Source organism: Guillardia theta (genome assembly GCF_000315625.1).
Source record: "Guillardia theta CCMP2712 unplaced genomic scaffold GUITHscaffold_117, whole genome shotgun sequence".
NCBI classification, from domain to species: domain Eukaryota; class Cryptophyceae; order Pyrenomonadales; family Geminigeraceae; genus Guillardia; species Guillardia theta.
Window position 1 is genome coordinate 36,866 of NW_005434557.1, and position 20,402 is coordinate 57,267.

Genomic DNA, 20,402 nt, shown 5'->3' on the forward strand with positions numbered 1-20,402 from the left:
AGGAGCAGGGGCAGGAGCAGGGGCAGGAGCAGGAGCAGGGGCAGGAGCAGGGGCAGGAGCAGGGGCAGGAACAAGAAGATACCGAACGAAAATCCATCAGTTGCGAAGTAAGTGTAGAAGCCGTCAAAGCCGCTGCTCTTCACCTCCTCCCCGTGTGCTGGCTCCACCCACAGGCCCAAGACGACACAGTCGTTGCTCGTTCCCCTGACGGTGAAGGAGCCTGACGACGTGAAAACCTGCGCCCACTCCTTTGCTGGGATGCGATAGCTGAAGGAAGTCACATAGATGCAAGAGAGCGGAGGAGGAGGAGGAGACGAGGGAGAAGACACGAGGAAACGAAGGAAATACTTGGCTGGAGGGAAGAGAAAAGACAGATGAGAGGGAGGAAAAGAGAGGACAGGATGGAAGAGAAGGGGAAGAGGAGGTGAGGAGGAGGAGGAGGAGGAGAAGGAGCAGGAGGAGCAGGAGGAGACCTGTCGTAGAGGTAGATCATCACTCTGTTCCCTCTGAGCTCCAGCGTGTCATTCGCTTCCTCCTCCTCCTCCTCCTCCTCCTCCTCCTCCTCCTCCTCCTCCTCCTCCTCACCTCGAGGGGTTGCGGTAGAGCGCTGGGTGGGACCCGAACCTCCGCAGGATGTAGGCCACGTCCTCCCCGACCTGCCAGCTGGCGGTCAGCTGGGCTGCCTCCGTGTCGCCGACGCACCGAGCGGGCTGTCCTGCCCTCGTAGGGCTCGAGGTGGAAGGCGAACTTGACCTGGTCTGACGTCAGCGCCAGGGACCCGCAAGAGGATGGGGATGAGGATGAGGATGAGGAGGAGGAGGAGGAGGAGGAGGAGGGTGCGCAGCAGCAGTCGTAGCAGCAGCAGCAGCAATGGCGGGAGCAGGAGCAGTGGCAGGAGGAGCAGTAGGAGCAGGAGAGGCAGGAGAAGGAGCAGCAGGAGCAGCAGGAATAGGAGCAGGAGCAGGAGCAGGAGCAGGAGCAGGAGCAGGAGCAGGAGCAGGAGCAGGAGCAGGAGCAGGAGGGGATCAACCCGTCGCTCCTCGCACTTGTTCATCACGAGCTCGATCAGGCGCTCGTCTGTGGGATCCCCGTTGGCATCTGCCTGCCAGGCGCTTCGTCAGCACCAGCTGGGAAGGAACATCCCTGTCACCTTCCCTCTCCCCCACCAGCTGTACACCAGCACGCCCATCCCTGACTTGGCCATCATCTGCACCCCCCGTCACCCCCAAGTCCTCCTGAAGACAGGAGGGGTCTTGCAACCTCCACGTGCAGCTCGACTACTGCTGGGTCCTTGGAGCTGTAGGCCCCCAGGGAAGGGAAGAAGTTGGAGCCGATATCCAGAGGAGGAGCATGCTCCTGTCCTATGCGATCCTTGAACCTTTCGTTGACGGCTGCTGTCCAGTGCGGGAGGACCTGGCAGCGGAAAGAGGAAGAGGATCGCACATGCTAGCAGTCACAGACTCCAACATGAAAAGGGAGGGGGGGAAGAATGAGCAGCAGGATGTATGTGTGAGAGGAGCAGCATGATGTATGTGTGAGAGGAACAGCATGATGTATGTGTGAGAGGAGCAGCATGATGTATGTGTGAGAGGAGCAGCATGATGTATGTGTGAGAGGAGCAGCATGATGTATGTCTCCTCACCTTGTGGTTCCAGTGGCTCCAATGATCGTCATTGTCTCTGTTGGCGTACCAGGCGTAGTAGAACACGTGAAGCCCCGTCGCCCCGCATGCCTTCTGCTGCAAGAACCGATCTAGTCCCTGGTCCTTGGCTGCTTCCAGCATCGCCTCTGCTTCCGCCGACCGGTTGCGATAGGCTGAGACGCCATGCTGCCCAGTGGATCCGATCGGATCCAAGGAACGGGCGCGAGCAGCAGAGAGCTTGACCTGCTTCAGCTTCGCTTCACGAGCTACGGCGTGCAGCAGCATGGCTTGCGAAGTGTTGGCTGCCAGCTGCCTCGTCTCCCTCCTCCTCCCTGCTTTGTGCTGGCCCATCCTCCTCCACATCATCGTCAGCGCTGTCACCATGTAGAGGATAACAAGAGTCATCATGCACAAGAACACTCGCCATCGTCTTGGTGCCGCCCTCTTGTTGCCCGCCCTCTTCGCCATGGGAGGCGAGAGGAAGAGGATGTGAATGCAACAAGGAGAGAAGGGAAGTAAGCGATGTCAGTGGTTGACGGAACAAAGGAAAAGATTGCGATCGGATGACGGAATGGGAAACGAGAGAAGGGGAGGAAGCAGAGGAGGAGATGGCGTGGAGGCAAGATGCCAGGAAGTTCTAGAGATGAGTGCTGTAGGGGGAGAGCTGAGGGGGAGGTGGATAGGGGGGAGGGGAGAGGAGGGAGGGGAGGGAGGGAGGGGAGGGAGGGAAACGAATGGACAATAGGATATGAGGCGGAGACGAACAAGTTTGTGGGAAGGATGCAAGTGAATGAAACGAGGAGGAGCAGGTGGTGCGAAGGTTGACAAGACATTGGTAGAGTGGCAGGACGAGGAAGATTGAAACAGATCCTAGAGGGCAAGAGAAAGGCGACAGGAGTGCGCGGAGGAAGGAGATGGAGATAAAACTTTAAGAGGAGGAGAGGAGGAGAGGACAACGGGTTGTTTCATTTCCCTTTATCAATCTGCAATGAGCCGCTTCACCCAGCGTCCCTGCCATCGGATGACATCATCTTCAGACGCGTCACGTCCCATGCACATCCAACACTTAACGAGAAGGATCTCCGCTCGCCAACTATCTGAGCAGAAGAGAAATGAAAAGCTTGATTGAAACAATATTCAAAATGTAAAAAAGACGCCATGCTCCTCCTCCCTCCTCCATCTCAGCTCCAACAGGGGAAACCTCCCTCCCTTTAGTCGCTCGACTTCTTCTCTTCTCCCGACGTGTTCTCATCATGCTCTCCCTTCTCGGCATGCTTCTCATCTTCGTTCTTGTGATGCTTCCCGTGGTGACCGTGACCGTGACCGTGACCATGCCCGTGCCCATGACCGTGAGGCTTCCCGTTGTGGCTGTGGACACAGTCAGAGCAGTCCACCTCCCACTCACACCAGCGCTGCTTCACCTGATAGCCGCCAGCCAGGGCTTGGTGCTGCGGTGAGTCTTGTCCTTCATCGAAGACGCATGATCCTTGTACTCAATCGTCGTTCCATCCAGGTGGGTCATGATCGACTTCAACTTCTCCCTGCTCACTAGTCAAGGCTCGTTCAAGCACAAGTCAATTTTAGAAGGGGTTGAAGCATGCTCAGGCTCATTAAATCAGATATTTTTGCTGCCACTTATCAAGTCCAGAAGGAAACGTCTCATCATTGCAATAGCAAGCGACTGAAGAAACATGCTTTCATGCTCACCCGAGCTCATCCTTCACGGATTCGTTGTCCTCATTGTCTTTGTTCCAGATTTGAATAATATCCTCCTTTGGTTTCACACTGACCATGACGCCAACAAGCTGGGAGAAACAACAGGTGAGCTGCACCCGAGACAACACCGTCATCTACTCACATCTGGCTCCGCAAAAGCTTCGCCTACACACGCCAACACCAACTCCTCCCAGCATTTGGAGAGGTTTGGGCTCGGGTGGTGGTTCTGCTTCTTAAATCTAATAATCCAAGCTCCCCCATGCGGGAAAGTTTCCCACATTGGCATGTAGCCTTCCCGAAACACTGTTCCACAGTCAAAACACGTCATGCCACAGCGAAGCGCGTGCGAACCATGATAAGTAGTCGATTGATGCATGTCATATGGACGGCTCAACTGAGAGTACAAGTCCCAAAACTCTTCGATAGTGCGAAAGCTCCCCAGATTTTTCAGATGGTCAAAATACGTAGATGCTTTCATGACGGCGTGAGATTTGTTCTCAATCTTCTTGTCAAACCAAAATGTCCATCCTGTCTCTAAAGGATGGCCAGTGGTATCATTCGATGCTGCCTCCTTAGGTACCTGAAGATAAGGGTGGTTCAAAACCAGCAAGCTAGGGTAACTGAGTCGTATGCACCTCAGCATTTTGTTCGGCCGAGGTAGCTGCTGCGGTATCTGACATTTTCTCCACTTCCACTTAATCTGCAAAGAAAATCTTCAGCTCAAAAGTGTTTCTAAGGCAGCAGCAGAAGCATTCTTCACCGAATAGAAAGCGTAGATCAGTATACACCACCTCCTGCTCAATTTCACAGCAGGGCGGGAAATCGGAAAGACGGGACGCAAGGGACGGTGAAGTCACACGCGAGTCTGCAGGATGCTGGGACGAGAGGATGAAGTTGCGCAAGGGGAAGGAGGGGGGGGGATTCAGGAAGACAGCAAGATGGTAGCTGCAGGAGAGCAGGCGGAAGAGGAGGAGGAGGAGGAAGAGGAGGAAGAGGAAGGAGGAAGAGGAAGGCAAGTGACGCGGAGCGGCAGGCACGTGGCGTGCTGTTCTAAAAAGAACAGAATACGTTACACGACGTTACAAACCGTTCACGCGGCCCGGCCAGCCCGAAGTTCAACCAGGGGCGGCGGCCGGCGGGCCGCGAGCCGGACCCGGTTGCGGGCGAGTGTCCAGCCGGGCTGTGAGCCCTGCCGGGCATCTGAGTCAGGATCGCCGATCTCAGTCACTCACGGACCATACAACTGCAGTGCCCACTGGGCGCACTAACCGTTCCGTTCGACGGTAAGTTTAATGATTCGCGGTGGGGCTAATGACATACGGGTGACCGCAGGCTTGAACCGGCCGGCGACCAGGAACGTGTTCTGACGGTTTACAAGTTTGTTAGACTTGTACCATGCCCAAGTAATGCAGATATCATATCGACCTCAGCTGCAACAAGACAGTTTTTGCTCAAGACCGAGTTCAATGCACATCATTGTGACTGTGTACTAGCCTCGGATGTGAAACCCAAGCATCCAGTGACATGAGAGGACCTTAGCAAGACGGCTAGGAAGGCCTCCTCTTCGTCTGACGTGCTACATTGCCGCTTCACAACACGTATGGGTCTTCTTGGTTTACAGGAGAGTTTTGTTAACTCGGCGCTATCTGACCGGCACGGCTGGCATGTGATCCATCATGTTCAAACTTAGATTCAAGTCGAAGCCGGAAATCATGAAACTGATCGTTCCTGCCGATTTCAACAAGTTCAGTCCTTTAAAGATACCCGGCACTGTTGTGGCTCAGCGGCCAGCGTCTTGCATACACTTCAGAAGCGTCAAGCGCCACTGAGTATTTTTGCTGTGCGTCTCATCTAGAAGAATGACGTCGAAAAGCAGACACCTTGATGAGGAAGTTGATGAAATCTTGTGCAAGCTGAGCCTCAATAGCCAATTTTCGCAGGTTGTGCAAGTCGATTTGAACTTTCCAGCCTTACCGTGTGCAATGCATAAACCACAAGCTAGAAACAAACAACTTCATCTCGTCAGAAGGGTCTGAATTGGAGCAAGCCGCCAAGTTGACCGAAAATACCCGGAAGCAGATTGTCATTGCGAAGTCTCTGTTGCAGCCTGTCGTGTGCTGGATTGCTTCTATTCGTAGCATGACTGTTAACCTGTAGAACATCCATACGATCTCTAGCTGATAACTTTTCAATATCCCGCATGCAACGGCAACCAGAATCTTTGTTGACGTCATCTCCACAACGCCAGCAGAACGTTGTTCCACATCGGCAGCGCATTGCGTTGCATCCTTCTGATTTCTCAACCCAAAAGTTACAAGATGGGCACTTTTTCATTCCCTTTCTGCTAACAAGGCCAAGGAACTTTCTGTCCTCTTTTGAACCTGAATTCAGCATCGCATTGTCCTCACAAGAAGTAGTCTGATGCCACTTCGCCTTACATTTGAGGCAGTATGAGCGCCGACAAGCAGGGCAAATGTACTTTTCCTTCTCATTAAGAGTTCCAGTCTCGATGACATTGCTACAAGCTGGTGTTGGGCAGAAAAATAAAGTGTTGGGACTCCGTTCCAAGAACAGCTTCAAGGAGAAATTTTCAAACTTTTCCATGCACTCTGCATTTTCACTCAAACATCCACGAATTTCCTAGGCAAAGGTGTCACAACAACAACATACTCCATAAAGAAGGGAATGACCCACCTGTACAGTCAGAGGGGCTGCACATCCATCTTGGGGACACACAAGGCTTTGTTGAGCAACTTGCCCTTCCTTCACTTTGACAGTGACGTAGTTGGTGGCGCAATCAAAGCAGAAGCGATGACCGCAGCGAAAATAACACACCTGTATGGAAGAAATGAATGAGGGGCAAGATGGATTGAGATAGCTCAATTACCTGATCTCCTCGAGGGATGTCATCAAGACAAATGGGACAAGTGAAAGTTCTGGAAACGGTGGATGAAATACGCAGCCGGTCTGTCATATTGTTGTCGACAGACTCGCTCGTAGAACTGCGACGCCGTGTATCTTGTTGCCGTTCTCTCTTGGAACTTTGTAGAGAAGTTTCTTGCACTATCTTAACGTCGTCTTCAGTGGCAGATGTCTCAGGTCGAGAAATACGTCGTGAAGTAGAGTTCGCATCGTTTAGGTATATCCTAGGCTCTTTGTACGTTCTTGAAACAAAAGTGTCATCTTCATCCGTGCTTACATCATCCACCAATATTAATCCCTGTTTGCTGCTGGGAGACCTCTGCAAGTTGGCGTGGGTTTTCCGCGCATTTCGTTTGCTTTTATTCGGCCTGTGCGGGATCCCAGGGTAGTTTTCCCAGGAGTTCTCCTGCATGGTCAGATCAATCACATCGGTAGAAGCATATCGACTCCTATTCGTCTTTGCTTCTTCAGATGAATCGGTATTACAGCTTGATACTTCTGTCGTGCTATGCTCTGCACGCTGCACCTTTTGTGGATATTTTTCTGCGAACGATTCCTTAACGAGCGATGATTCTGGACTGGACAGAAAGTTGTTGAGTCGCATGTTGACAGGCTCCATTTATCTGAATCAGAGGTTAGTGCTCACCCAGATTTGAAATGTTGACGTATCAAACTAGCTGACTGACTAATTTATTCTAACCAATCTAGCTACCATTCATCTAACAAACAAACAAACAAACAAACAAATTTATCAAGTGAACACTTTGAGCGCTGACAACTCTCTCCACACCAAAACAGCATGCATAAGGTATTTGAAACTGATGCTTCAGATAGATCTGTAAGAATTACTTCTACCGAGTTGCCCACCATCCATGCAAAATGGAAGCCCAACTCGTCATTTACCAAACTAGCCAATCTGCTCCTTGATGCAAGCCGAACCGAATTCAAATCTCGGCATTACGGTTGAAGTCTGGAACGGCAAACTAACTATTTCATAACATCTTGCGGCATTCATAAAGCTTGTTTCATCCTCATTCAAATCTTTGACCTCTCTCTCTCTCTTACGTCTCCATCACCCTTCCTCTCGTCTTCCCCCTCCTCCTTCAGCCGCCATACCTCCAGTTCTTGGTTTATTCCCAGCACCAGAGATAGGGGGTGGTATCAAAGAGTTATGAGACAGGGTGGGTACTTTCCAGTGGAAATACAGAAGGCTCGCATGTATAACTAGGGGGTACTTCACCCACCCCAGGGGCTCGAATGGACATCTCACAGAGTGGATGTTGACTGATGGGAGGGGTAGGTGACTGCTAGGAAAAGGGTCGCCACAAGGGGGCACAGAGGGGGTGGGGTACAGTGATTCTCCGAAGGGGATAGGTGGGGTACTTCTAGGGATTTCTTCCGCCACACTCGGGGTTGGGGGGTGGGGGGTACCCGGCCTTGTGAAACCGTCTGGCAACCGCTGTGGCCGCACTCAGTGCCGCCTGGCCTTTACTCAAAGCCCGGCCCGGTGACAGGCCCCGGCACTGCTCAGCTGCAAGGCGTCACTAGTACTGACCCGGCACCGTCCGGGCTACTGGCGGCCAGGCAGCCTTCGTGACGCCGGGACTTCTGAACCGTTTCCCAACTTGGCATGGCCCAGTGGCCCTAACTTGAAAGGCTGATCATCATGTAGGGGACTTCGAACAAGTTCAACTTCCGGCGCGGCCGCAACTGCAGCCCGGCCTGGCTAACGTGACTGGAGTCCAGGAGGCGGTTGGCATGGCCCAGTGGGTTCAATTAATCATTGAATCCTGGACTTCAGCATGTCACAACTTGAATGATATTGAATATTAATACCGGGCCTCGCTCGGCCTCCGACCGTCCGGAGCACTCCGAGAGTGCCAGGCCCGCAAGCCGCTGGCAGCAGCCGTGATCACTCGCCGGAGCGGAACTCAGTCGGAAGATCCGAGGGCATCCGAGTAATGCATACTGATAACATGCTCAGCACGTCCCGCCAAAGCGGCCTTTTTTCCCATCATCGCCAGCACTGATTGACTCTTGCAGGATGATGCGGCGGTTGCGCTTTCTGTGGTGGCTGGCGGATCGCTTGGCGAAGGCTTGCCAAGGAAACGGCGACGGAGCACAAGTTTGTTAGACTCAGTTGTACTATGCCAAAGTCACGCAGATATCACATCGACCTCAGTTGTAACAAGACAGTTTTTGCTCAAGACCGAATTTAATGCACACAAAACCAGAATTGAGGAGCACATGTGAAATTCAAGCATCCAGACATGAGAGGACCTTAGCAAGACGGCTAGGAAAGCCCCCTCCGAAGTTCATCCCACACGCTACATGGGCCGCCTTGACACGTCAGTCCGGCGTCTTGGTTTACAGGACGGCACTGTTGTGGCTCAGCGGCCAGCGTCTTGCATACACTTCAGAAGCGTCAAGCGCCACTGAGTATTTTTGCTGTGCGTCTCATCTAGAAGAATGACGTCGAAAAGCAGACACCTTGATGAGGAAGTTGATGAAATCTTGTGCAAGCTGAGCCTCAATAGCCAATTTTCGCAGGTTGTGCAAGTCGATTTGAACTTTCCAGCCTTACCGTGTGCAATGCATAAACCACAAGCTAGAAACAAACAACTTCATCTCGTCAGAAGGGTCTGAATTGGAGCAAGCCGCCAAGTTGACCGAAAATACCCGGAAGCAGATTGTCATTGCGAAGTCTCTGTTGCAGCCTGTCGTGTGCTGGATTGCTTCTATTCGTAGCATGACTGTTAACCTGTAGAACATCCATACGATCTCTAGCTGATAACTTTTCAATATCCCGCATGCAACGGCAACCAGAATCTTTGTTGACGTCATCTCCACAACGCCAGCAGAACGTTGTTCCACATCGGCAGCGCATTGCGTTGCATCCTTCTGATTTCTCAACCCAAAAGTTACAAGATGGGCACTTTTTCATTCCCTTTCTGCTAACAAGGCCAAGGAACTTTCTGTCCTCTTTTGAACCTGAATTCAGCATCGCATTGTCCTCACAAGAAGTAGTCTGATGCCACTTCGCCTTACATTTGAGGCAGTATGAGCGCCGACAAGCAGGGCAAATGTACTTTTCCTTCTCATTAAGAGTTCCAGTCTCGATGACATTGCTACAAGCTGGTGTTGGGCAGAAAAATAAAGTGTTGGGACTCCGTTCCAAGAACAGCTTCAAGGAGAAATTTTCAAACTTTTCCATGCACTCTGCATTTTCACTCAAACATCCACGAATTTCCTAGGCAAAGGTGTCACAACAACAACATACTCCATAAAGAAGGGAATGACCCACCTGTACAGTCAGAGGGGCTGCACATCCATCTTGGGGACACACAAGGCTTTGTTGAGCAACTTGCCCTTCCTTCACTTTGACAGTGACGTAGTTGGTGGCGCAATCAAAGCAGAAGCGATGACCGCAGCGAAAATAACACACCTGTATGGAAGAAATGAATGAGGGGCAAGATGGATTGAGATAGCTCAATTACCTGATCTCCTCGAGGGATGTCATCAAGACAAATGGGACAAGTGAAAGTTCTGGAAACGGTGGATGAAATACGCAGCCGGTCTGTCATATTGTTGTCGACAGACTCGCTCGTAGAACTGCGACGCCGTGTATCTTGTTGCCGTTCTCTCTTGGAACTTTGTAGAGAAGTTTCTTGCACTATCTTAACGTCGTCTTCAGTGGCAGATGTCTCAGGTCGAGAAATACGTCGTGAAGTAGAGTTCGCATCGTTTAGGTATATCCTAGGCTCTTTGTACGTTCTTGAAACAAAAGTGTCATCTTCATCCGTGCTTACATCATCCACCAATATTAATCCCTGTTTGCTGCTGGGAGACCTCTGCAAGTTGGCGTGGGTTTTCCGCGCATTTCGTTTGCTTTTATTCGGCCTGTGCGGGATCCCAGGGTAGTTTTCCCAGGAGTTCTCCTGCATGGTCAGATCAATCACATCGGTAGAAGCATATCGACTCCTATTCGTCTTTGCTTCTTCAGATGAATCGGTATTACAGCTTGATACTTCTGTCGTGCTATGCTCTGCACGCTGCACCTTTTGTGGATATTTTTCTGCGAACGATTCCTTAACGAGCGATGATTCTGGACTGGACAGAAAGTTGTTGAGTCGCATGTTGACAGGCTCCATTTATCTGAATCAGAGGTTAGTGCTCACCCAGATTTGAAATGTTGACGTATCAAACTAGCTGACTGACTAATTTATTCTAACCAATCTAGCTACCATTCATCTAACAAACAAACAAACAAACAAACAAATTTATCAAGTGAACACTTTGAGCGCTGACAACTCTCTCCACACCAAAACAGCATGCATAAGGTATTTGAAACTGATGCTTCAGATAGATCTGTAAGAATTACTTCTACCGAGTTGCCCACCATCCATGCAAAATGGAAGCCCAACTCGTCATTTACCAAACTAGCCAATCTGCTCCTTGATGCAAGCCGAACCGAATTCAAATCTCGGCATTACGGTTGAAGTCTGGAACGGCAAACTAACTATTTCATAACATCTTGCGGCATTCATAAAGCTTGTTTCATCCTCATTCAAATCTTTGACCTCTCTCTCTCTCTTACGTCTCCATCACCCTTCCTCTCGTCTTCCCCCTCCTCCTTCAGCCGCCATACCTCCAGTTCTTGGTTTATTCCCAGCACCAGAGATAGGGGGTGGTATCAAAGAGTTATGAGACAGGGTGGGTACTTTCCAGTGGAAATACAGAAGGCTCGCATGTATAACTAGGGGGTACTTCACCCACCCCAGGGGCTCGAATGGACATCTCACAGAGTGGATGTTGACTGATGGGAGGGGTAGGTGACTGCTAGGAAAAGGGTCGCCACAAGGGGGCACAGAGGGGGTGGGGTACAGTGATTCTCCGAAGGGGATAGGTGGGGTACTTCTAGGGATTTCTTCCGCCACACTCGGGGTTGGGGGGTGGGGGGTACCCGGCCTTGTGAAACCGTCTGGCAACCGCTGTGGCCGCACTCAGTGCCGCCTGGCCTTTACTCAAAGCCCGGCCCGGTGACAGGCCCCGGCACTGCTCAGCTGCAAGGCGTCACTAGTACTGACCCGGCACCGTCCGGGCTACTGGCGGCCAGGCAGCCTTCGTGACGCCGGGACTTCTGAACCGTTTCCCAACTTGGCATGGCCCAGTGGCCCTAACTTGAAAGGCTGATCATCATGTAGGGGACTTCGAACAAGTTCAACTTCCGGCGCGGCCGCAACTGCAGCCCGGCCTGGCTAACGTGACTGGAGTCCAGGAGGCGGTTGGCATGGCCCAGTGGGTTCAATTAATCATTGAATCCTGGACTTCAGCATGTCACAACTTGAATGATATTGAATATTAATACCGGGCCTCGCTCGGCCTCCGACCGTCCGGAGCACTCCGAGAGTGCCAGGCCCGCAAGCCGCTGGCAGCAGCCGTGATCACTCGCCGGAGCGGAACTCAGTCGGAAGATCCGAGGGCATCCGAGTAATGCATACTGATAACATGCTCAGCACGTCCCGCCAAAGCGGCCTTTTTTCCCATCATCGCCAGCACTGATTGACTCTTGCAGGATGATGCGGCGGTTGCGCTTTCTGTGGTGGCTGGCGGATCGCTTGGCGAAGGCTTGCCAAGGAAACGGCGACGGAGCACAAGTTTGTTAGACTCAGTTGTACTATGCCAAAGTCACGCAGATATCACATCGACCTCAGTTGTAACAAGACAGTTTTTGCTCAAGACCGAATTTAATGCACACAAAACCAGAATTGAGGAGCACATGTGAAATTCAAGCATCCAGACATGAGAGGACCTTAGCAAGACGGCTAGGAAAGCCCCCTCCGAAGTTCATCCCACACGCTACATGGGCCGCCTTGACACGTCAGTCCGGCGTCTTGGTTTACAGGAGAGTTTTTCAACGGTTGACTCGGCGCTATCTGACTGGCACGGCTGGCATACGTTCCATCAAACTTCCGGCGGCAGCGCTCAGAGGATGGCCTCTCGGCCTCGCAAGACGTCTGGAGTCCTCAGGCTCGGCCTCGCAAGATGTCTCAAGCCCGGCTCCCTCAGTCCTTCGCTGCCATCCGCCGTGATCCGATCAGATGGAAATGGCGCGGGGGCCCCGGACTCGATGGTCTTCCGTTCTGGCAAGTTCTGCGGCGCCGCGCAGTTAAGTCGGAAGGTATCAGTTAAGTTTGGGGGACAGCCGAGTTGCCAGGACGGGGTTTGGTTCTCGCTCTGCGGCTGTCTTTTCCGGGCGGCGGAGACTCGGAGCCTTCTCGCCGTTTCAAGGGCCTGTGCGACAGTGTCAGGGTCAAGCCTCCTCGACTCTCCTGATTGTCCTCGTACTGATCTTTGAGTAAAACAGCTGAGCGAAGGGAGCAAATTGTGCCTCGGAGCGGCGGCCCGTCCGGCGGCCGGGCCCCCGGGCTGCCGGCGGCCCAGGCTTTCACTGAGCCTCGGAGTTTTTTACACGCCCATCGATCGAGAAAAGGGCCTGAAAGTTTGTGGCCCATTCGTGGCGGGAAAAGCGAGGGGGGATGCAGGACGGTAATCACCAGAATGCTGCTTCGTCCAGAGCTCCTCCAAATCCAGAGAGGATGCCGCACTCAACAGGATTGTTACAATCTCTCTCCGATCTGAGAAACTCTTTCCTCACTTCCAGAGTGGATAGCAAGGGTGCTGCACGCATTGAGGATAGGAGTTGCCAACAATCAGGTTCTTCACTTCAGGAAAAGATTGCAGACAAATGCAATTCGCATAACTTCAGCATTTCAAGCAGAATGCCTTTCTTTCAGTTTGAAAAATTGGATTTACAAGAAAATTTTGCAATGAGAGGCAATTTTCCAGGAGTTGAACCGCTAGTTGAACCTACTCCTCTCACCCTTGGTTTGAATGCCAAATCGACACGAGTAACGGCTTTTTCTCCTTTTGACGGGCATTTTTCCAGTCCAATTGTTTTAGAGAAACATCAACAAAATGCTGTCAACATGCCCAAGATGAGTCTCTCGAATAGCTCTACAAAACGAAAGCCTACTGTTGATGTAACCGAGCAACTTTTCACAAGCCGAAAAAAGCACTCAGATGCCAACAAATCACCAATCCTGAAGCAACCATCCCAGAGCCATCTGAAGAAACTCAATAGTCCAATCTTAAACAAATACAATCGTACATCTCCTGTAATTGAAAGGAATACTGGCCAAACTGAAAAAACAAGCAATCAAGATTTAGATCAAACGAAAAATATACTAACTTCAACCAACTGGAAGAACGCAGGCAGAAGCAGCCGTCGGATGTCTCGATGGCACTTGTAGCGGACCAGCCCGGGACAGTTTCTGTCGAGGCCTCTGCAGATGAGGTCCAAGCCGGCGCGGTACTGCCAAGCGTGGACGAGCAGGGCAAGGTCGAGGGAGGCGATCAGAAGCAGCCGTCGGATGTCTCGATGGCACTTGTAGCGGACCAGCCCGGGACAGTTTCTGTCGAGGCCTCTGCAGATGAGGTCCAAGCCGGCGCGGTACTGCCAAGCGTGGACGAGCAGGGCAAGGTCGAGGGAGGCGAGCAGAAGCAGCCGTCAGATGTCTCGATGGCACTTGTAGCGGACCAGCCCGTTTCAAGCTTAGGTGATGCTGGATTGGATTTGTACTGTTCGGTATCGAATGATTTTCTATCAACATCTTGTAGTGAGGAAGGTTGATTGTGCTGTCTTCCTGTTGGTATTTTGATGTTTTCCTTTTTTCATCGTTGTAGGTTTGTATCATAATGGAGGAATAGTTGACCATTCTTCAATTACGCCATTTGATCAGGGTGAAGATCTTAGTTGTTTTGCAGTTTTGTCTTTGAAATCTATTCCACAGACCTCATGCGTCAGGATTCAGCACAGTGTGGGAGACAGGTTCTACAAGGATCTTCATCTTACGAGATGTAAGTAATCAAGCAATAGATCAAAATATTCACTTTACATGAGTTCCTGTAAAACTGTTGTTTCAGGGTGATGGAATTGTGTGCAAGCCAAAAGAACTACATGGAAGTTTTCAAACTTTTTCAAGCAATTCTTGAAACAGGAGTTGTTCCATCGCAAAAGATATTTGAAATTGTACAGTTCATCTGCTTGAATGGAAACTGTACCAGATTCTTGACGTCCATGATACTGGAAATGAAAAGAATAGTTGATGTTTGCATTGAGGCTCGTCAAGCGAGTGATGGAATACGGATCCCAATCGAAATTCCTCTTGATACATTTATTGGAGCAGTGAACAATCACTTATATGAAGAAGGTATATTGCTATGAAGAAGGTATGTCGAAATGATAAGAATACAGGTCTTCAATTGTTCATGAAACTATTGAGGAGCAAGGGGTCCATATATTCTTTGGAAGCTAGTAATTATTCACGACGGAAACTTTCCTTTAAGGTTTTATTCTTCTTCTAATCTTTTGTAATGTCAATGTCAGGCATATTTCTACTGTTGTGCTATGATTTGCAATTCACCGCTGCCATATCCTGATTTGTTATACTGTGGTGCCGACGAAATTGCTTTTGATACATCGGATGTGTGGTCATCCGCTATTGTTGCTTATTCAAATGCATTGGAGATTTCACATGCCCTTGAAGTGGTCAGAATAATGGGAGAGAAGGGCGTACAAATCGAGATTGAAGCAGAATTACGGGTAATTAGTGCGGCTTCCATGGATCCGTTCACCGTGCATTTTGCTCTTCAAAGAATTGACCTAGGTTGCAAGTCTGGAAGGTACTAATTGTTTTCAAGGCTTCATGTTTGTAAGTATGCTATTCACAGATTCCTTGAGGAAGAGCTCATTTTGATACTGAAACTGATTCTTGAATGCAAAAAATGCATAGATATGAACCATTGGAAGCGAATTCTCAATGTCTGTCTTCAGAATGGCATGCAATTATCCCCTGAAGTTCAAGAATTGAGCTTAGCAGCGGCTCTGAAATGTAGGAATTTTACATTCTGCAGAGAGTCGATATCAGATTTGGAAACGAGTGGCAGATCAGTTGATCCGCGGATAAGAGAGCTTGTCTCTCTTGAATTCAAAAAGAATGAGCAACCCGGGGATTTTGTACATGTTGATCTTGACGATGTTTATGATGGCAAAGCAAAGACAGACGCCGACCACTTGATTTCTCTGATTGGAAGGAGCATTAAAAATGGAAGGTATCAAATGCTTTGTTACGCATTGAATGCATTGTGAATGACATGATTCGTAGGCTTGAACATTCATGTGAATTATGGATGGATTTGAAGAAACACTTCGGAAATGAACTTGCTATGAATATAAGTGAACCCTTAGTTTTGCACCTATGCGGAGCTGGAAAAATTTCTATGGCAATGGACTTCATCGAGGAACACAACATTTCTATCACGTTTGAAAGTTTCAAGGCTGCTGTGAATGCAATTGTCTGCAACCTGATGAAGGAGTGCAGTGTTCGACCATGTGAAATGGATCATGCTGAGCAGATTGAGAAGCGAATTGCTTGTGAAAACATTCGAATCTTGATTGATTGTGTTGTATCCACTCAAGGTTTGCATTATCAGGTCAAAAACCTTTTCCGATTGTCCTGTACAATTCATTCTGAAGTGTTTTGCAGATTTTCACCTTTGCGATCGAAGCATTTTCATGCATACCTTGTTCAGTCTCAGCCGCAGAAGAAATCATGCGATGTTACGAGGAGCTCAAAACAACGATTTATGAACCTTCCATCAAAATATATGAAATCGTCGTTGAAAGTGCTGCTTGTGTACTGAGGGTTTGTATTTCCCATCGATTTGCGCGCTGAATAATAACAAACATAATCAGGACGTGGAAACAACTGTACGTGTCCTTAACGAGGCAAGTCAAAACGGAATGGATCAGAGTGTGAAGATGAAGCGTGCCCTATGTTGTGTCTATGCATACAATGGAGAAATAGAACAAGCGACATGCATATTGGAGAGCATTGACCGAAGGGATGTCATGACAGTAGATTCTTGTATAGAGGCATTGTGCAGTGCCCATATCAAGGCTGGGGATCCAGTGAGTGCGCAACAGCTCGTGAAAGATATGGCTCATTCTTCGGAGGAAATAATTCAGCGGATTATCGAGGGATTTTGTCGGAACAGAGACGTGAAGAATGCACTTTTGTGCTTTGTTGAATCTGTCAATCCAAAAGCGTTGAAGCAACTGGACGAGATCATTCTCAGAATGGAGTGAGTTGCAGGTGACAGCTTCATTCTCTTACAGGTCTCTTACATACTGCAAGATAAAATCAGGGCATTTTCCACCAGCATTAGAGTCAGATTGTTCTCACCAAGGCATTGGGGATATTTCTTGGCCTCAAAAAAGATGAATTGAGCATACCTCTTCACGTTGTCGTGCCCAACATCCATCTCAACCATCTCCTACACATCCATGGACTCACGAAGCGCCGTGATCGAAAATCTTGTTCTTACCCGGTTACAGACACACCAGCCCTCAGGAGGATTGAGTTGCAAGCTGAAGTTGATTCCCTTTTGATTGACTCGCATCCCCTTGGATACAGCCTTGGCTTTCAGCTCCTCAGCCGTCAGATGCTGCGCCTCCTCTTCCATGGCCTGCGCTGGAGTTGTTTGCGCTTCGTCCGCGGGTTTCTGCTTGGCCTTGACGATGCGGCTGGAAGCCAAAGTTGAGACGCCGAGCCCGTACCGGAAAACTTCGCCGGGCCCCACGTCATGCCTGGGGGCGCATCTGCTCTTGCCGTCAACGAGATGGAGAGAAGAAGCGACACGGTTGGGTACCGATCTGTTGCTACCACAGTGATGTTGTTCTCGTTCTCCTGCACCTGCACACCTTTGTGACGAGAACGTCCTCCTCCTGCTCGCCGCACCTTCATCCAGTGAACGTTGTCCCTGCCCGTCACCGAGCTGACTGGGACGATGTTCGATCGGAAGGCAACCGACTCCACGTGCAGTTTGATCAAGACGACATGGAACGAGCCTTCGAAGGTCTTCACAAACTTGAGCTCGAAGGTCAATTCGCGATCGCCTGCACAGCAAACTCCCTCATCCTCTGTTCGCAGCACCCAGCAGATCATACGCAGCTTGTCGTTGAGCACGTGACAGTAGGCCCCGATCCTCTTGAGGTCGAAGGCAACCTGCTGGAGCTGAGCGTGCGAAAGGGGAAAGGAGGGGGATGGGAGGGGGAAGGGAGGGGGAAGGGACTTTCTTACCATCATCCTCATATACATCAAGTAGATCACGGAGAGCACGAGCCCGAACCCTGTCAGAGCTCCAAAGATTGCTCCTGCAAGCTCATTCACCTCCCGCAGCCGAGCTCGAGGAACCGCAGGTCGTCTCCTTCACCTGGTGGTATCGACGCGTTCTTCCTCAGAGCTCCTTCTAAGATCTGAAAGTCCATTAGCTCCTCGTCCCCCATTCTCTCCCTGCTGTCACCGCCCCGATCACTCCGAGCATCACGGCCGGCAGCCAGACGAGCTTGGGGAGGATGCCATAGACGAAGCCGCAGTTGAGAGCGGTGATGATCTCCTTCCACTCCTCCCTGCTCATCCTCTCCTGTAGGATCACAGGGAACTTCTCGTCGAACCCCCACGTCCTGAGGAGGCTGCTGCAGCCATACCTGCTCCAGCGGTACTTGAGGAGGTACTCCCCCGAGCCCACCAGCCCCATCCTCTCCCACCTCTCACCCTCAGCCAGCTTCAGCTCCCGCGATGGCTCTACGACCACCTTGACTTGTTCCGTCCCTGCTTCTCCGTTCGCTTGCCCGTCTCTGTGTTTGTACCGCACCATCCTCAACTCTCCCCTCCTCTCTCCTCCTTCACGCTCAACGGACCTGCTCCTCTTCTCCCTCGCTCCTCTGCCCCCTCCTCTAGCTTGCGCCATCTGGGCTCTTCCTCGGAGGAGCCATTTACCAAACCGTTGCTGTCAAGCTTGACAAGCTTGACAAACATGAAAAACTTGACAGACAGAGAGGGAGGGAGGGAGGGAGGGAGGGAGGGAGGGGAGGTTGCAATCTGAAAGAGGGAGGATGAGGAAAGTTGAGAAACGTAAGAGAAGATAGGAGAGCAGAGCAGGTGTGTAGGTGTATGAGACAGCAGGAGGGCAATCGAGTTGAGATGAGAGGGGATACATACCAATCCTCTTGCTCCTCCCCCATCCTCTCCCACTCGTTTCTTCCTTGTCCTCCCACCTCTCCACTCCCTCTCCCTCCTCTAGCGGTCAGCTGAAGGTGACCAGCAGGATTGTTGACCATGCCTCCCTGGTCGGTGGAAGACGAAAGAGCGCAGGACATGCTCGTGCTCAGCAACATCGCGATGGAGCTGGAAGCCTCTGCTCCTCAGCGACACAATGCATCTCAGATCCTCCTGGTAGCTTCTCCCTCCTCTCCCTCCTCTCCCTCCTCTCCCTCCTTCCTCCTCTCCCTCCTCTCCCTCCTCTCCTTCCTGTACCTCCTGTACCTCCTGTACCTCCTGTACCTCCTGTACCTCCTGTACCTTCCCTACCTCCCCTACCTCCTCTACCTCCTCTCTCCTCTCTACCCCCTCTCCCTCCTCGTCGCATTGTTTCCACGTCATCGCTGCTTTCCAAACCATTCTCCTCTCTTCCTTTCTTGCCTTGTCTCGTCCTCGTCCTTGTGCCCTTCCTGTTTCTTCCTTGTTTTCCTGCCTCTCTCGTCCCTCCCTTCCTCTTCCTCTTCCTCCTTGTCCGCGGCATGACGAACCTCTCTTCGCAGAAACTGCTGGAGGATGGCAAGGGAGAGGCCATCGGAGCATCGTCCTCCCTCGCTCATGCGCTCAATCAGATGCTTTGCGACAAGTCCGGCATGAAGGCGCACAAGGTCTCCTCGGAGCTAGCGCTCAGGCTCCTCATCAAGATCTTCGTGTGGAGCAAGGCCAAGATCTGCGAGGAGGAGCTTCTGGTAGCGCGATGCCGCCGCTGCTGCTTCCTTGACCCTCGTGCAGGTCAACACGCTAGAGGACAAGGTCGAACAGTTCCGACACTCCAACGCTGCGACTCATGCCGGCATGGCATGCCTCGCACACTCCCTCCTCCTCGCCTGCAACAAGCTCTCTCTCGGAACCGCAGCATCCTACAGGCAAGACCTCCTGCTGTCTTGTCCTGCTGTCTTGTCCTGCTGTCTTGTCCTGCTGTCTTGTCCTGCTGTCTTGTCCTGCTGTCTTGTCCTGCTGTCTTGTCCTGCTGTCTTGTCCTGCTGTCTTGTCCTGCTGTCTTGTCCTGCTGTCTTGTCCTGCTGTCTTGTCCTGCTGTCTTGTCCTGCTGTCTTGTCCTGCTGTCTTGTCCTGCTGTCTTGTCCTGCTGTCTTGTCCTGCTTCCCAGTCCCTTCCGCTCATCTCCACACACACACACTCCTCCCTCCTTCCTCCTTCCTCCTTGCTCCTTCCTCCTTCCTCCTTCCTCCTTGCTCCTCCCTCCTCCCTCCTCCTTTCTTTCTCAGCACTTCCTCGCCATAACGCCTCCTCTGCCTGCAGCTACTGGCAAATCTCGACCGTCCTCGACCTTCTCTCCAACGCGATCTTCTTGCGCGAAGACTCCAAGAGCCTCGGGGTCGCCGTGTGTGAAGTTCTCAGCGGCCTATTCGTCATGGCGCACAACCCAGACAACAGAGCATGCATCATGGAAGGAAAGGAGATCTTTGAGGTAGGACACCTTCCTCCTCCTCCTCTCCTCCTCTGCTCCTCCTCCTCTCCTCCTCTGCTCCTCCTCCTCTGCTCCTCTGCTCCTCTGCTCCTCCTCTGCCCCTCCTCTGCTCCTCCTTTTCTGATTTTCCTCCTTTTCTTCTCCCTTCTCCTCTGATCCCTTTGCCCTACAGCGTATCATCCATGGTTGGAAGCAATTTGTAGTTCCCTTGTGGATGCCGACTGCTGTCAGTCTTGAGGTCAGGAAACTCTCCTTGTCCTTGTCCTTGTCCTTGTCCTTGTCCTCGTCCTTGTCCTCGTCCTCGTCCTCGTCCTGGGCTCCTCCTATCTTGCTCCTTCTCTTGTCCTCTGACAAGCTATCAGGGACAGGAGATCTTCTGTAATTCAGATCTGGACATAACGGTAAGGAAGAGGGAGGGAGGGAGGGAGGGAGAGAGGATGAGAGTCCTGCCTCAGATCTGCCTGCTGTACAT

General features: G+C 51.2%; 8 protein-coding genes across 8 annotated transcripts in view; 3 read left to right on the forward strand and 5 right to left on the reverse strand.

Annotated features, from left to right (window-relative positions):
- Positions 1-581: 581 nt before the first annotated feature.
- Positions 582-2,047, reverse strand: GUITHDRAFT_117863 (hypothetical protein; the record flags this gene model as incomplete). The annotated part of the gene is made up of 6 exons (XM_005822871.1): positions 582-656; positions 703-753; positions 1,031-1,102; positions 1,151-1,207; positions 1,261-1,413; positions 1,643-2,047. 6 exons carry the CDS (start codon positions 2,045-2,047, stop codon positions 582-584), a joined length of 813 nt encoding a protein of 270 aa, XP_005822928.1.
- Positions 2,048-3,345: 1,298 nt separating this feature from the next.
- Positions 3,346-4,376, reverse strand: GUITHDRAFT_90096 (translation initiation factor 4F, cap-binding subunit; the record flags this gene model as incomplete). The annotated part of the gene is made up of 5 exons (XM_005822872.1): positions 4,119-4,376; positions 3,994-4,058; positions 3,710-3,938; positions 3,501-3,661; positions 3,346-3,447 (listed from the first exon to the last, which is right to left on the reverse strand). The coding sequence occupies exons 2-5, from the start codon at positions 4,036-4,038 to the stop codon at positions 3,346-3,348; spliced, it is 537 nt and encodes a 178-aa protein (XP_005822929.1). The 5' UTR covers positions 4,039-4,058; positions 4,119-4,376.
- Positions 4,377-5,596: 1,220 nt separating this feature from the next.
- GUITHDRAFT_62139 (hypothetical protein) lies at positions 5,597-5,830 on the reverse strand (the record flags this gene model as incomplete). The annotated part of the gene is made up of 1 exon (XM_005822873.1): positions 5,597-5,830. A coding segment is annotated over one exon (234 nt), but the record flags the coding sequence as incomplete, so codon positions are not given.
- Positions 5,831-8,912: 3,082 nt separating this feature from the next.
- GUITHDRAFT_146109 (hypothetical protein) lies at positions 8,913-9,864 on the reverse strand (the record flags this gene model as incomplete). The annotated part of the gene is made up of 4 exons (XM_005822874.1): positions 8,913-9,271; positions 9,329-9,530; positions 9,585-9,725; positions 9,778-9,864. 4 exons carry the CDS (start codon positions 9,862-9,864, stop codon positions 8,913-8,915), a joined length of 789 nt encoding a protein of 262 aa, XP_005822931.1.
- Positions 9,865-13,580: 3,716 nt separating this feature from the next.
- GUITHDRAFT_117867 (hypothetical protein) lies at positions 13,581-13,973 on the forward strand (the record flags this gene model as incomplete). The annotated part of the gene is made up of 1 exon (XM_005822875.1): positions 13,581-13,973. One exon carries the CDS (start codon positions 13,581-13,583, stop codon positions 13,971-13,973), a length of 393 nt encoding a protein of 130 aa, XP_005822932.1.
- A 2,190-nt stretch (positions 13,974-16,163) lies between these two features.
- Positions 16,164-16,490, forward strand: GUITHDRAFT_117868 (hypothetical protein; the record flags this gene model as incomplete). The annotated part of the gene is made up of 1 exon (XM_005822876.1): positions 16,164-16,490. One exon carries the CDS (start codon positions 16,164-16,166, stop codon positions 16,488-16,490), a length of 327 nt encoding a protein of 108 aa, XP_005822933.1.
- Positions 16,491-16,506: 16 nt separating this feature from the next.
- Positions 16,507-18,061, reverse strand: GUITHDRAFT_146110 (hypothetical protein; the record flags this gene model as incomplete). Its single annotated transcript, XM_005822877.1, has 8 exons — positions 16,507-16,532; positions 16,588-16,678; positions 16,730-17,003; positions 17,054-17,097; positions 17,143-17,409; positions 17,485-17,558; positions 17,618-17,660; positions 17,708-18,061. 8 exons carry the CDS (start codon positions 18,059-18,061, stop codon positions 16,507-16,509), a joined length of 1,173 nt encoding a protein of 390 aa, XP_005822934.1.
- A 461-nt stretch (positions 18,062-18,522) lies between these two features.
- The window catches only part of GUITHDRAFT_146111 (hypothetical protein), a gene marked incomplete at both ends in the record, with an annotated part of 7,990 nt that continues 6,110 nt past the window's right edge, over positions 18,523-20,402 (forward strand). The window contains 6 exons of the mRNA XM_005822878.1: positions 18,523-18,639; positions 19,005-19,190; positions 19,234-19,387; positions 19,728-19,930; positions 20,103-20,168; positions 20,293-20,331. Coding sequence (XP_005822935.1) covers positions 18,523-18,639; positions 19,005-19,190; positions 19,234-19,387; positions 19,728-19,930; positions 20,103-20,168; positions 20,293-20,331 — 765 coding nt within the window. The remainder of the gene's footprint in view (positions 18,640-19,004; positions 19,191-19,233; positions 19,388-19,727; positions 19,931-20,102; positions 20,169-20,292; positions 20,332-20,402) is intronic.